The 14,558-nt window shown below is 45.1% G+C and overlaps 1 protein-coding gene across 2 annotated transcripts in view; it reads right to left on the bottom strand.

Annotated features, from left to right (window-relative positions):
• TJP3 (tight junction protein 3) overlaps positions 1-14,558 on the bottom strand; it is a 72,478-nt gene that overhangs the window by 30,032 nt on the left and 27,888 nt on the right. For both annotated transcript variants that reach the window (XM_081958459.1, XM_081958458.1), the window contains exons 2-5: positions 10,153-10,209; positions 7,778-7,902; positions 3,093-3,195; positions 717-1,212 (exon numbers count right to left, since the gene is read on the bottom strand). In XM_081958459.1, the coding sequence (XP_081814585.1) occupies positions 717-1,212; positions 3,093-3,195; positions 7,778-7,902; positions 10,153-10,200 (772 nt within the window). In that variant the 5' untranslated portion in view covers positions 10,201-10,209. The remainder of the gene's footprint in view (positions 1-716; positions 1,213-3,092; positions 3,196-7,777; positions 7,903-10,152; positions 10,210-14,558) is intronic.

Raw genomic sequence — 14,558 nt, 5'->3', positions numbered from 1 at the left:
GCAACGGTTGTAAGGGTGAACAGTGGTCATCAGTCACTTCTTTCCGTGTCATTGCAACTTTGAATGGTCACTAAACGAATGGTTCTTAATGGAGGACTACCTGTCCCTTAATTTGAAGGAGCAGAACAGTATTCCTCCTTATCAAAGAAACTATACAATAAAGGAATTTGGTTTAGATGGTTGTTGCCAGAAGGAATGTTGATCTTTTGGGAGGGAAACAGGATAAGAATTAATACAGTGCAAGAGGCGGAAACCTTCATTAAAAAGAATTTTTCTCTCATAGAGGACGAACGTAGCGAAGGTAGTGGAAGGGACACTAAGGTGCAAGATAAGAAGGAGGGGGGGGGCTGAGGCTTCCTCTGGGGACAGGGATGAAGGAGCAATATCGAAAAGGCTCAGATCACAAAAATAAAAGTATTTGAAATAATAGCAATTGGTGATACTCTAGAAAGTGACAAAGGAAAATGAATGAACACATGGTTGACAATGTAGAATAAGACCTTGTTTTCTGCTTATCTTTTATCTTTTGTTTTTAAGATTGTAAAAATTGTGAGTTTTGGATGGGTTTCTATCAGTAGTGTGGGAGCTGCCAAAATTTTTTGTATCCCCTTACCTTTTCCCATATATGTATAAAAACCAATAATTTTTTTTGGAAAAAACAAAAAAAGGAGCAGAACAGGAGAAATGGGTGAAAAAAAAGAAAGTTAGCCGCTCACCTTCGCTCTCCTTTCGTTTCACCAAAACCGAGCGGACGGGTTTCATCGGCACGTCCTGCCTCGGCAGTCTCTTAAACCCGGACATCAGGACAAGCCCGCTGGTGCTTCCTTTGTGATGGTGCCCATTGGCCAGAGGGGCCCTATCAGACCCGCTGTCTTGGCTCCACCTCCGGTATCCCCCTTCTTGGCTCCGCCTCCGGCTCCTGAGGGGGTGCCTGCGGGCACTGTCGTTGTCCTCCTCACGATAATGTCCCGAACTTCTCTCGCTGGACGAGTCTCCATCGTAACCGCGGTTATGTTCCGCTTCTGTCCGCTGCCGGCTCTGCCCCGGGTGTCTGCCTGAGGGGGCTGACTCACCGCCCTGGTACCCATAATCCTCATCCGAGTCATCGTTTCTCCCATCCGTCACATGTTTAGTAGAAGTCAAGGGAGGCTGGCTTTTCGGCTGGCTGGACTTGGCAACTGGCAGATGGATTTTTCTGGGTCTTTTTACCGTCTGCAATAAGAGAAAGAAAATTGACGCCTGAGATTTGCATCTGGGCTCATGTTTCTCAACCGCAGTAGCTTGAAGATATGTGGACTTCAATTTCCAGAATTCCCCAGCCAGGGGAATTCCTCTGGCTGGGGAATTCTGGGAGCTGAAGTCCACACATGTTAAAACTTACTTAAAGTTGACAAAACACATCTCGGGGCTATTGGCTTTATTATTATTTTTTAAAACCACTGCAAATCTGGGCATCAAAAGATTCATACCCATCAGGTGAATTAAAACGGGAGTATAAAAAGTTGCTATTTTTTAAGGTAACTTTTTCTACGGTACTTTTCCTGCCATGGGGAAGAGAATATTCAACGCCCACCAAGCAGAAACTTTGGCACAATTCCTTTGCTCAACAATATTTTTTCCCCACGCTTGACAGAGATTTTGTCTCAACATTAAAAAAAATAACGAGGGCTATACAATTACTGAAACTGGATTTTGAAGTAGTTCCCTGGCACCCAAATCCATATTCAACTTTCATAACAGAGCCAGTTTAATCGACTGGTTAAGACGCCAGGCTAGAAATTGGGAGACAGTGAGTTCAAATCCCGCCTTAGGCAGGATAGCTGCCTGGGTGACTTTAAGCCAGTCATTCTCTCTCAGTCCAACCCACCTCGCAGGGTGGTTGTTCTGAGGAAAAGAGGAGGAGAAAGGAGATTAGGTATGTTCACTGCCTTGAGTTATTTGTAAAAGTAATAAAGGCAGGATACCAATAAATAAATATAAATATGCAGTATGATACAGGTAGATCTGTCACTCACAGGATGAGCAAGGAAACCAGAATAACAGAATAAGAAAATTGGAAGGGACCTTGAAGGTCTTCTAATCTAACCCCTGATCAAGCAGGAACCCCTATACCCTTGATGGAGAACCTATGGCACGCATGTCCAAAGTGGCAGGCGGAGCTACATATGTCAACTGGTACGTGTGGCATCGCCCGTTCCTCTTCCGGGTTTCAGGCGTGCATGAGCATGCAACAATCAGCTGCCCTTTATGCATGCGACAATGCTGGAAATTGGAAGAGTCGGTCTTCCATTTTCCAGCATGACCATGTGCGCCGGCCAGCTGATCGTTGTTCGCACCAGTAACCGGAAAACTAGCTGGTTGGAGCTCATGCTGGAAACTAGAACTTCATTTTTTGCCATGCACATGGCCTCTGGGCAGCTCCTTTTCCGGGTTTCGACCGAGATGAGTGCGTGAACACTCCTTTTTTGGTGCTTAGTGCCGAAAAGGTTTGCCATCACTGCCCTATACCATTCCTGACAAATGGTTGTCCAATCTCTTCCACTGATTAATTGTTCTAAATGTCAGGAAATTTCTTCCTGATTCTAGGTTGCTTCTCTCTTTGATTAGTTTCCATCCATTGCTTCTTGTTCTGCCCTCAGGTGCAGAAACCAGGACATCTTAACGTAGCCTCAACTTCTATTTTACTGAACTAAGAAGCTATCACTATCTGATCAAGCCAGGATACTAAACCATTATCATACTTGGCTTCAGCTTCCTGGCTCATTCTGAGAGGAATAGGTTAACCTTAGCTAATAAGAAAGAAGAAAGAAAGAAAGAAAGAAAGAAAGAAAGAAAGAAAGAAAGAAAGAAAGAAAGAAAGAAAGAAAGAAAGAAAGGAAAGGAAGGTAGAAAGGAAGGAAAGGAAGGTAGGAAGGAAGGAAGAAGGAAGGAAGGAAGGAAAGAAAGAAAGAAAGAAAGAAAGAAAGAAAGAAAGAAAGAAAGAGAAAGAAAGAAAGAAAGAAAGAAAGAAAGAAAGAAAGAAAGAAAGAAAAGGACAAAAATATTTGGAAGCCCTGCCCCTTCTCCAACCGATCTGCTTCAGCTACACTCACAATATTAGCCAACTTGCCACAGGTTTTCAGAGTGGAGATGGCGAAAGACGAAGACACGTTCTCCATGGAGAGGCCGTTGACCATGGCAATCTTGTCCCGGGTCCTGCCAAATGTAAACAGGAGTTAAGTAAAAGGCCTAACAAGTGAGAAAGAAGCCACGACGTTTCCCCTCTCCTCTTTCTTTCCCCCCCCAAAATTCAAAAGAGTATTAAAAATCTCTTCAACTTCCTTTTACCACATGGGAAATCTCACCCATCCCATCATGGTTTGCGAATGGAAGTACTTTTACTGTGCTCCTTTAGGAAGACGTAAGGTTCTAGTCCTCATTGTTCTAAATGAACGGACCGGAATACAATAATAACATAGGAAGCTGGCTTACACAGCTCATTTTTTAATCCGTGTTTTTTTTTAATGATCATTCCTGTTCCTGGCTTCTCCAGAAATCACAAATGGGGTTCAATGCACCCATATTTAGAGAGGTCAGAATTGGATCAATGGCATATAAGCCAAGGACACAGTCCATTTCCCATCTTGAGACCTTCTCCATGTAAAAGACCATTAAAGGTAAAGATTCCCTTTGCACGTATGTGCTAGTCATTCCCAACTCTAGGGAGCAGTGCTTATTTTCCTTTCAAAGCCAAAGAGCCAGCGGCTGTCCGAAGACTTCTCCATGGTCATGTGGCCGGCATGAAGGAGCACGGACCACTGTTCACCTTCCCACCAAAGGTGGTTCCTATTTTTCTACTTGCATTTTTACATGCCTTCAAACTGCTAGATTGGCAGAAGCTGGGACAAGTAACGGGAGCTCACTCCGTTATGCGGTGCTAGGGATTCGAACCGCCGGACTACCGACCTTTCTGATCGACAAGCTCAGCGTCTTAGCCACCGAGCCACCGTGTCCTTTAAAAGACCATTAAAAAAGCAGCATGCAACCAATAGTTGTTTGAGTTAGCAAATAAACGTTGTGGCACAATGGAACTGAAGTCCCAAGAAGACGGTGCCAATATCACCCTCCTGAAGCTGAGAGTTTGACCATTTGACCGTTTAACAATTAATAATAATAATAATAATAATAATAATAATAATAATAAATATTTATTTCTTAGCCGCACCCTCTCCCGAAGGACTCGGGGCGGCGTACAATAAAACATATGAAATACATATATAGACAAGACATACATATAACAAAGACGTATACCAAGACATGTACAAGGAGGAGGTCGGCTAATGAGTAAAAACAATTAAAATCACAATGTTTAAAAAACCCCTAAATAATTGAATACACGTGGGTTTACTCAGTTTACAACCACGACGGAGCCTGGAATTTCCTTCACGAAGGAAACTATAGAAATAACGCTGAGACAGTCACGTGACCGACCCAATTTTGCAACCTTTTTTGCAGCAAACATTGCAATCATTAAGAGTTCATTCCTATGGGTGGAAACGGACCCACAGGGTAGTTTTCCAGCCCAGAAAAATCAGAAATTGCATCATGGGACGGCAGAATGCTACAACCAAGGGCCACGTGACCAAAATGCAGTCACGTGTCTGCTCTGTGGGTGTTGTGGGTGTGTTTGTATGTGTGATGACCTGGGGCACGGCACCGAGGTGACACCGGCAGCTGGCAGTTCAAACCGCTTCTTTATTGCTCCAAACGTCCCCAAACGCTCTCATGTTTCTGGCAAGTCCCAGGGCAAAACACACACAAGCATGGCAGCCTCTGGCTGCGCACAATCCAGAAAAGCAGATGAATGGGGAAATGAATCCACGAAGCAAGGAGCAGACAATGAATCCGTGAAGTCAGGAACAAGGCATTGAGTCCACGAAGCAAGGAAGAAGCAAGCAGTCCCGCAAACTCCAAATGTCTGTACGGGCATACCAAACTCTACAAATGCCCCTCCCCACAGCATCTCCTTAAGTCTCCCTCCCCAGGTGTGCCTTGTGAAGAGGGGTGGAGCGCTCCCCTCCCGAGTAGCTGGGTTAGGCTGCGCTGTTCTTGTCTCCTCTCCAGTCTCTTGTGTTCGAGGATCAGGAGGGGCCGGTCCCTGCTCATCGTCTGAGCTCATGTTCACTGCTTAGCCTCTCTTGGTCATCCTGCCCACTTTTTCCCTGCCTGCAAGCCATCCCAATCCTAAAAGGCCCTGGCCTGACTCCCCATTCTCCTCCGAAGCCAACAAAGACACCCCCTCGATCTCTGTGGCCTCCTGGTCCAGCTCCTCTTCCCCCACAGATCAGGCTTTGATGGGGGCATGGCAGTATGTGTGTGTTTGTGTCAGTGGTGGGTTTCAATTTTTTTTAGAACCTCTTCTGTAGGGGTGGCCTGCTTTGTGGGAGTGGCTTGCTGGCTATGTGACCAGGTGGGAGTGGCTTGCCAGCCATGTGATTGGGTGGGAGTGGCCAACTTGTAAAACGTGGTGAGACTCACTTTAAGACTTGTGGACTTCAACTCCCAGAATTCCTCGTTCCCCGTTACTTGCACCCCTAACCCTTTAGAAAAAAACCCCCAGGGGTGTTCAAACTTGACAGTTTTAAGACTTGTGGACTTCAACTCCCAGAATTCCTCCTCCAGTCATGTTGGCTCAGGAACTCTGGCATTGAAGTGTGCAAGTCTTAAAGCTGTCAAGTTACAAGACCCTTGCACCCCTAACCCTTTAGGGAAAAAAAACCCAGGGGTGTTCAAACTTGAAAGCTTTAAAACTTCAACTCCCAGAATTCCTCCTCTCGCTCTTCATCTTGATGATGTGCGGACGGGCGGGGGGAGGGAGCTGGAACCGGTTCTAAACGGCACAGTAGATTTGTGGAACCTCTTCTATAGAAGAGGTTAGAACTGGCAGGAACTCACCCCTGGTTTGTGTGCCCCAGCAGTGGCGGTATGCTGCCCCAGCAGTATATATAGTAGCTAATGTAGGAATTAAGAACTGTCTCCTTTAAGAAACTACCTCATGGGAAATGTAGGCAGAGACTGCCTTATGGGAAATGTAGTTCCATGACATGTGATGACATCTCTGTTTATGATTGGCCACTGGGGCATTTTGCCCGCATGCAAAGTTTATAGTCGGTCAGTATGAATGCCTTTGTGAACTGGAATAGTAATGTTTTGTATCTCCGCTCAACATGGGAGTGAAATCATCCTCTTTTTACACCATGTGATGCAGTGGTGGGTTCCTGCTGGATCGCACCGGATCGCGCGCGCTCCCTTTCAGCGCTCCACCTGGCTCGCGCGCTCCCTTTCAGCGCTCCACCTGGCTCGCGCGCTCCCTTCCGGCGCTAAAACCGGAAGTACAGTCTTGCCCCGCCCCTGGCGAAGCAACGACGCCTGCCTGCGCTCCACCAGCTCGGCTGGGAACGGAGATGTTTCCTCAGCGGAGCGGAGCGCCTTTAACATCTCCGTTCCCAGCCGAGCTGGTGGAGCGCAGGCAGGCGTCGTTGCTTCGCCAGGGGCGGGGCAAGACTGTACTTCCGGTTTTAGCGCCGGAAGGGAGCGCGTGAGCCAGGTGTAGCGCTGAAAGGGAGCGCGCGAGCCAGGTGGAGCGCTGAAAGGGAGCGCGTGCGATCCGGTGCGATCCGGCAGGAACCCACCACTGATGTGATGGGACAGATTATGGAAAGTCAGAAATATCTTAACACTAAATTGTTTTGCCTGATAATAAACTTGATCTGAATAAGATTCCTAAGCGTGGAGTTAACTGCATGCCCCGATCAAGCGTACTATGCTCGAGGCAGAACAGGCGGATTAAGGCTCACTGGTGCCCTAAGCACTGACAAATCTTACAATAATACAATACAATACAATAATACAATAGCAGAGTTGGAAGGGACCTTGGAGGTCTTCTAGTCCAACCCCCTGCCTAGGCAGGAAACCCTATACCGTTCCAGACAAATGGCTATCCAACATCTTCTTAAAGACTTCCAGTGTTGGGGCATTCACAACTTCTGGAGGCAACTTCTGTTCCACTGATTAATTGTTCTAACTAAGGAAATTTCTCCTCAGTTCTAAGTTGCTTCTCTCCTTGATTAGTTTCCACCCGTTGCTTCTTGTCCTGCCCTCAGGTGCTTTGGAGAATAGCTTGACTCCCTCTTCTTTGTGGCAACCCCTGAGATATTGGAAGACTGCTATCATGTCTCCCCTAGTCCTTCTTTCTATTAAACTAGACATACCCAGTTCCTGCAACTGTTTGGTGCCCCACTCCTTTGTACATAATGTACAAATCTTCATTGTTTTTTTTTTCTTTCGCTCAACTTTGTGGTGCCCACTTGGGCCTGGTGCCCTAAGCACGTGCTTAGTCTGCTTGATGCTTAATACACCACTGTGCACCACCCTTAGCACTCCAGAATTGGATGGTAGGTCCCTTTTAGGGGGAGTGTAACTTTGTTGTAGCTTCGAATACTTGCTAAGTGACCTAAATTGAGGGCTACCTCTAAGGGCTATACTTAAGAAATACCCTCTTTTCCCACCAGAAACATCTCAGCTAAGGTGGGCACAGTGTAGGCACTGAGTGAGCATGCAAGTTGGTGCCCAAAGAGATAATTTACACAATTCCCCCCCCCCCCCCAAAAAGCAGCAAGCGTGGTCCATTGCCCCAGCCATTGGTTAAACTGTTATGACATCAGAGAAGGCAAACAGCAACTGGGTCTTGGCAAAACTATTGTTTTTCCCTGGTTTGTGAGCTTGCTAAAGTACTCACTGGAGTCGTCCAACAGCCGGGCCTCCAGGCACCACATCTGATATGACAATAGAAGTGTCGCCATCGGAACTGTTTGGACGATCGCGGCCACCCGAAATGGCAATGCCAAAACCCTTCCGGGGATCCTGGATGAAAGGAGAAAACGTTAAAATCTTTTCCTGCATTTCTTATTGCAATAAAACAAGGAATAACACCAAGGATGAAGGAAGACGGTATAAGGCTATACCAGTGGTGGGTTTCAAAATTTTTTAGAACCTCTTCTGTAGGTGTGGCCTGCTTTGTGGGAGTGGCTTGCCAGCCATGTGACTGGGGTGGGAGTGGCTTGCCAGCCGTGTGACTGGGTGGGCGTGGCCAACTTGTAAAATGTGGTGAAACTCACTTAACAATGCTCTTGCTTAGCAACCAAAATGTTGGCTCAGAAACTCTGGCATTTGAAGCACGCAAGTCTTTTTTTTAAATTATTATTTTTATTTTTGAATAAACACAGACAAACAAGACACAACAAACACCATAAAAACATATTCCATTACAAATTATAAAAAGTGTGTCAATTGGTTACAAAGAACTTCCGTGCATCCCAGTGGTGGGTTCCTGCCGGATCGCACCGGATCACGCGCTCCCTTTCGGCGCTGAACCCGGAAGTACGGTCTTGCCCCGCCCCTGGCGACGGGATGACGCTTGCCTGCGCTCCACCAGCTCGGCTGGGACCGGAGACGTTTCTTCAGCGGAGCGGAGCGCCTGAAAGGGACGCAGGCTCAGCCTGCCAGGCTGCCACCACTCCACTGAAGAGATTGCTGAGCAGAGAAACGTCTCCGTTCCCAGCCGAGCTGGTGGAGCGCAGGCAAGCGTCGTCCCGTCGCCAGGGGCGGGGCAAGAACGTACTTCCAGGTTTAGCGCCGAAAGGGAGCGCGCAATCCGGTGCGATCCGGCAGGAACCCACCACTGGTGCATCCCTTCCACAGTCATCACCTATAATCCATATCCAATTATATATTTTACATCAAATATATTTATATATATATTACTATCATCATACCTCATCCTTCATATGACTATAGTTGTTTTACCGTCCCTTTATAACAAATATTCCAAAATTCAAAGCAAAACCACCTAATGGCATTCCCTTGTCTATTTTCAATATCATCCAACAACATTCTATCTTTGTCAAGCGTTCTAAATAAAAATGAATTATGTTTGATAACAAAGTTTCTAAACCTCCTTTCTTAATCACTGTTTACAATTTGTATCCAATTTCAATATTATAGGCTTTCATACATAGCTAAGTTTCAAAACTTCCTTTGGTGTTCTCTGCGCTGGATGGTTTTCTTGCAGATGTTTCATTACCAAACTAGGTAATCTCATCAGTGTTAATATGAAGTTGGGTTTTGCTCCGAGCACTTTGTATTAGCATGGATGATGTTGCCTAATTTGGTAATGAAATGTCTGCAAGATAACCACCAAGTTCACAGAGCACCAAGGCCCACAATTTAACCCTGAGCTACAAATATTATCTTCTATTTCTTTTGTTTTTTTATTATTTATTTACTGAGATTCAAGGACTGAGTTGAACCCCAGCAAGTTCACAAATTCTAATACAATACAATAATACAATAGTAGAGTTGGAAGGGACCTTGGAGGTCTTCTAGTCCAACCCCCTGCCTAGGCAGGAAACCCTATACCGTTTCAGACAAATAGCTATCCAACATCTTCTTAAAGACTTCCAGTGTTGGGGCATTCACAACTTCTGGAGGCAACTTCTGTTCCACTGATTAATTGTTCTAACTGTCAGGAAGTTTCTCCTCAGTTCTAAGTTGCTTCTCTCCTTGATTAGTTTCCACCCATTGCTTCTCGTTCTACCCTCAGGTGCCTTGGAGAATAGTTTGACTCCCTCTTGACTCCCTCACAAAATGATCACTTTGTCTCAAAGGCATTTTTTCAAAAGGCAACTGGACTTTTGTGTTTCCTTGAAGAAGTTTCACTTCTCATCCAAGAAGCTTCATCAGTTCTGACAGTCAGAACTGAAGAAGCTTCTCGGATGAGAAGCAAAATGTCTTCAAGGGAAACAAAGAAAGTCCACCTGCCTTTTGAAAAAAAGCACCTTTGGGACAACCATGACCTGGAAGAATCTCCATAGACAATGAATGCTTTCTAAATAAAATCAATATATAACAAAATAATTTAATAACAAGTCCATTTATTCCACATTTTAAAAAATCTACTCTATGAATATAGCAGATAGAAAAAGAAAAGAAAAAAATACTACTACGAAAACTAACATTTCAAACAAGGAAATGTGGAAGTATAAAACACCTGTGGGGTGAAATTGCTACTATTCATTCCATTCATATGGTGGCTATTACAATGACTCTACTTACCCGATTCAATGTAATGGTATATTGCTCCCAGATGGTCATTTCCTCCATCTCTGCAACCTAAAAGAGAACCAAAAGGGGAAAAATTATTGAAAAATTGCAGAATTCTGGAAGTGAAAGACATCCCAGGAAAATCTAGCTACTGATTTTCCAAACATTTTGATTTCTTGACCCTTTTACATGCTTAGGAATGATTGAGAATCTCTTAAGAGCTTTTTTTAATAGGGTGATATCTAGCGATATTGACTGGAAAAATTAAAACTGAGAAATAATACAATAATACAATAATACAATAGCAGAGTTGGAAGGGACCTTGGAGGTCTTCTAGTCCAACCCCCTGCCTAGGCAGGAAACCCTATACCGTTCCAGACAAATGGCTATCCAACATCTTCTTAAAGACTTCCAGTGTTGGGGCATTCACACTGGAAGTCTTTAAGAAGATGTTGGATAGCCATTTGTCTGGAATGTAAGACTATTAAAAGTAAGGCAAAGGTAAAGGTTCCTCTTGCACATATGTGCTAGTCGTTCCTGACTCTAGGGGGAGGTGCTCATTTCCATTTCAAAGCCGAAGAGCCAGTGCTGTCCGAAGACGTCTCCGTGGTCATGTGGCTAGCATGACTAAACGCCGAAGGGGCACGGAGCGCTGTTAACTTCCGATCAAAGGTGGTCTCTATTTTTCTACTTGAATTTTTACATGCTTTTGAACTGCTACGTTGGCAGACACTGGGGCAAGTAACGGGAGCTCACTCCGTTACGCGGCGCTGGGGATTCGAACCATCGAACTGCCAACCTTTCTGATCGACAAGCTCAACGTCTTAGCCACTGTGTCCCTCCATTTAGGCAAGAAAAACCAAATGCACAGGTACAGTATAGGTGGTGCCTTGCTCAATAGTAATAACTGTGAGAGGGATCTTAGAGTCCTAGTGGACAATCACTTAAATATGTGCCACAACTGCCAAAAAAGCCAACACAGTTCTAGGCTGCATAAACAGAGGGATAGAATCAAGATCACGTGAAGTGTTAATACCACTTTATAAGGCCTTGGTAAGGCCACACTTGGAATACGGCATCCAGTTTTAGTCACCACGATGTAGAAAAGATGTGGAGACTCTAGAAAGAGTGCAGAGAAGAGCAACAAAAATGATTAGGGGACTGGAGGCTAAAACATACGAAGAACGATTGCAGGAACTGGGTATGTCTAGTTTGAGGCAAAGAAGGACTAGGGGAGACATGATAGTAGTCTTCCAATATCTCAGGGGTTGCCACAAAGAAGAGGGAGTCAAGCTATTATCCAAGGCAGCTGAAGGCAGGACAAGAAGCAATGGATAGAAACTAAGCGAGGAGAGATGCAACCTAGAACTAAGGAGAAATTTCCTGACAGTTAGATTAGAGCAATTGATCAGTGGAACAACTTGCCTCTAGAAGTGGTGGGTGCTCCAGCACTGGAAGTTTTTAAGAAGAGATTGGACAAACATTTGTCTGAAAGGGTGAAGGGTTTCCTACCTGAGCAGGGGGTTGGACTAGACAACCTTCAAGGTCCCTTCCAACTCTGTTATTCTGTTATTAGATTTCATAAGATTTCCTACTGTCACTTAACGAACCACTGGTTTAATCCAGCCTCTGCCATGCGCAGTATCCGCTTAATTCTGTGTTTCCCAACCTTGGTAGGTTTTTAAGACTTGTGGACTTCAATTCCCAGAATTCCCCACCCAGCATGTTATCAAGGTTGGGAAACCCTGACTTAATCCATCCTTGACAGATGGCCATCCAGGATCTTCTCCTCCAGCGATGGAGAACCATAAGCAGCCCATTTCCTCTGTTTTTATGTATTTAATTTCTATAGTTGCCTATCCCAAGTGACCCTGGGTGGTGATGAATTTACAGGATAAACGGATTCTACTGAAGGGCAGAAGGCTGGCTGGGGAATTCTGGGAGTTGAAGTCCACAAATCTTAAAGTGGCCAAAATTAAAAAGCATTGCCCTAAACCAGCCACGGCTAACCTTTTCGTCATTGCATGCCGAAAGTGCAAGCGTGCGCCCGAGCAACAGCACATGCCCACACCATAATGCACCCCCGCTCTCCTGCGCATGCACATGTGACCCCCCCATGCTCCCCCATGCCCCTAGTAGGCCTCCTTGCCATGTCCTGGGACCAAAAACAGGCTGTGGGGTGTGCGACGCGCTCCCCCCTGCCCTTGCAACCTCCTCATGCATGCAAGCACATCTCATGCATGCGCCCTGCCCCCAGAGCATGCGCGGCAGATCCAAAAATCAGCTGACTGATGGGAGGTGCGCACGCATGTGCGGTGGAGCTGATCTGGGGCAACGACTCGCGCGCCATAGGTTCGCCATCACGGCCTCAGACACATGACGTTGAGCCCAGGATTTACGGTTGTGATTGACGTTTCATTCTCCAAAGCTTTTCAACAACCCCTGATGCTTTTTATAACTACACAGCAGCAATTTACGCCACTGTGTACTTGTGTAACTACACAAGTGTTGCAGCTTTTTTGGGAGGGGGGGGAAGCTAAAAGGCGATTTAGAGCTGACTTTGAATATGATTTTCCTGTCCTCCTTTTCAGTTGAAGGACTGGATGGTATTTTGCAGCGGAAACGTAACGCCGAAATATTTTAAGGAAAGGAAAAGTAGGTCATCTTCCCTCTGAAGCAAATCTTACCACGGTTTCTTGCCAAGGAGTCAGAGCAGGGAAGTATCAAACTCCTTGAAGGATTCTGCACAGCTTTTTGTGGTATATTTATGGAAACAATTCTCAAGGCATTTGCAAGTAAGTGCCCCAGACAAATCTGCCAGTGTAATTAAATGCAAAGGGAGACATGCCCTTCTCTTGTGCTTTTAAATTCAAAAGTGGGATTTCAAAATCAGGCGCTCAGGCTCCCTGATAGTGTTGCATTTTCACTAAGATGAGCTGCAAAATGCCAAGAAAACACTTATTTCAGATAGTCCCCTGGTCCCTTTGTGCAAACCAATTAGCACCACGAGATTTGTGCAAACCAATTAGCACCACGAGACTCAACTCCCTTGAGTCATGTGCAACTTCTGGTAATTTTTTTCCTGGTGCTAATTTTTATTTATGTACACATTTATTTTTAATAGCAGCAATAGCACTAATACTTCAACTTATATACCGCTTTACAGTGCTGTTATAGCCCCCTCTAAGTGGTTTACAGAGTCAGCCTCTTGCCCCCAACAATCTGGGTCCTCATTTTACCCACCTTGGAAGGATGGAAGGCTGAGTCAACCTTAAGCCTGGTGGGATTTGAACTGCCAGATTGCAGGCAACCGGCAGTCAGCAGAAGTAGCGTGCAGTACTACACTCTAACCACTGAGTCACTGAGGTAGTAATAAATCCCACCTTTATTGTTGTTTATAAATAACTAATTGATAACCCGGTGTTGACCGGATATTTATTTATAGGGGGGAAATGTCTGGACCAAATGTAATTTCTAATGTTGGATTTTCCCCTTTACCAGAGGGAGCCCCCTTGTAGAGTACTGTTAGGCCATTACCATGGCAACTCCAGTGCTCTGTACAGTAGAAGCCATTTTAAGGCACAACAGGTTGTATCTTAACAGAACACACACCCCGAGGGGTGTTAGGGGTGTCTTACCCCCACAGTATTTGCCTCCAGGGAGTAAGTCATCTGTTTACCAAATTTGGCTGAAATTGCTGGAGGCATTCCAGAGTTATCAGCTAGTTAAAAATGAAGACTAAAATGAGAAACTACCACTATAGTTTCTCATAATGGTTTGATGGGATTCTAATATGCTATAATTTTTCAGCATAGGCTGGCAAATAATTTTTATTTTGCAGATCCCTAACAGGATCTTGGGAGACAATTTAGTCCACACTTCAGAAACACTGAATTAATGCATAAAAATGGGGATATGACTTTTAAAAACATTTTTCTTCCTACTGTTTTTCCTGCAAGTGCAGGACCTGGTTTTTTGTTTTTTTTAATCAGATTAACTGAGAATTGATCCATGGGTACTGACAGGAATTGACAAACTGGTTTAGCACCCGAGCCTCACAATGTCACATAGCAGGCTTTCATGCCTAAGGTTGGACTAGAACTCACTGTCTCCTGATGATTGGCCCAAGGTCACCCAACCAGCTTTCATGCCTAAGGCAGGACCAGATCTTGCCCTCTCCTGGTGGTTGGCCCAAAGTCATTCAGTCAGCTTTCATGACTAAATGGGGATCAGAACTAATCTACAGAATAGAACAGAATAACAGAGTTGGAAGGGACCTTGGAGGTCTTCTAGTCCAACCCTCTGCTCATGCAGGAAACCCTATACCATTTCAGACAAATGTTTGTCCAATCTCTTCTTTAAAACTTCCAGTGTTGGAGTATCCACAACTTAAGTAAGGTTCTACATTTAGGCAACAA

Source organism: Natrix helvetica, assembly GCF_964273705.1.
Source record: "Natrix helvetica genome assembly, chromosome: 1".
Classification (NCBI taxonomy): domain Eukaryota; kingdom Metazoa; phylum Chordata; class Lepidosauria; order Squamata; family Natricidae; genus Natrix; species Natrix helvetica.
Note: the sequence above shows the minus strand (reverse complement) of the source record. Positions and strands in the feature narration are given on the sequence as shown.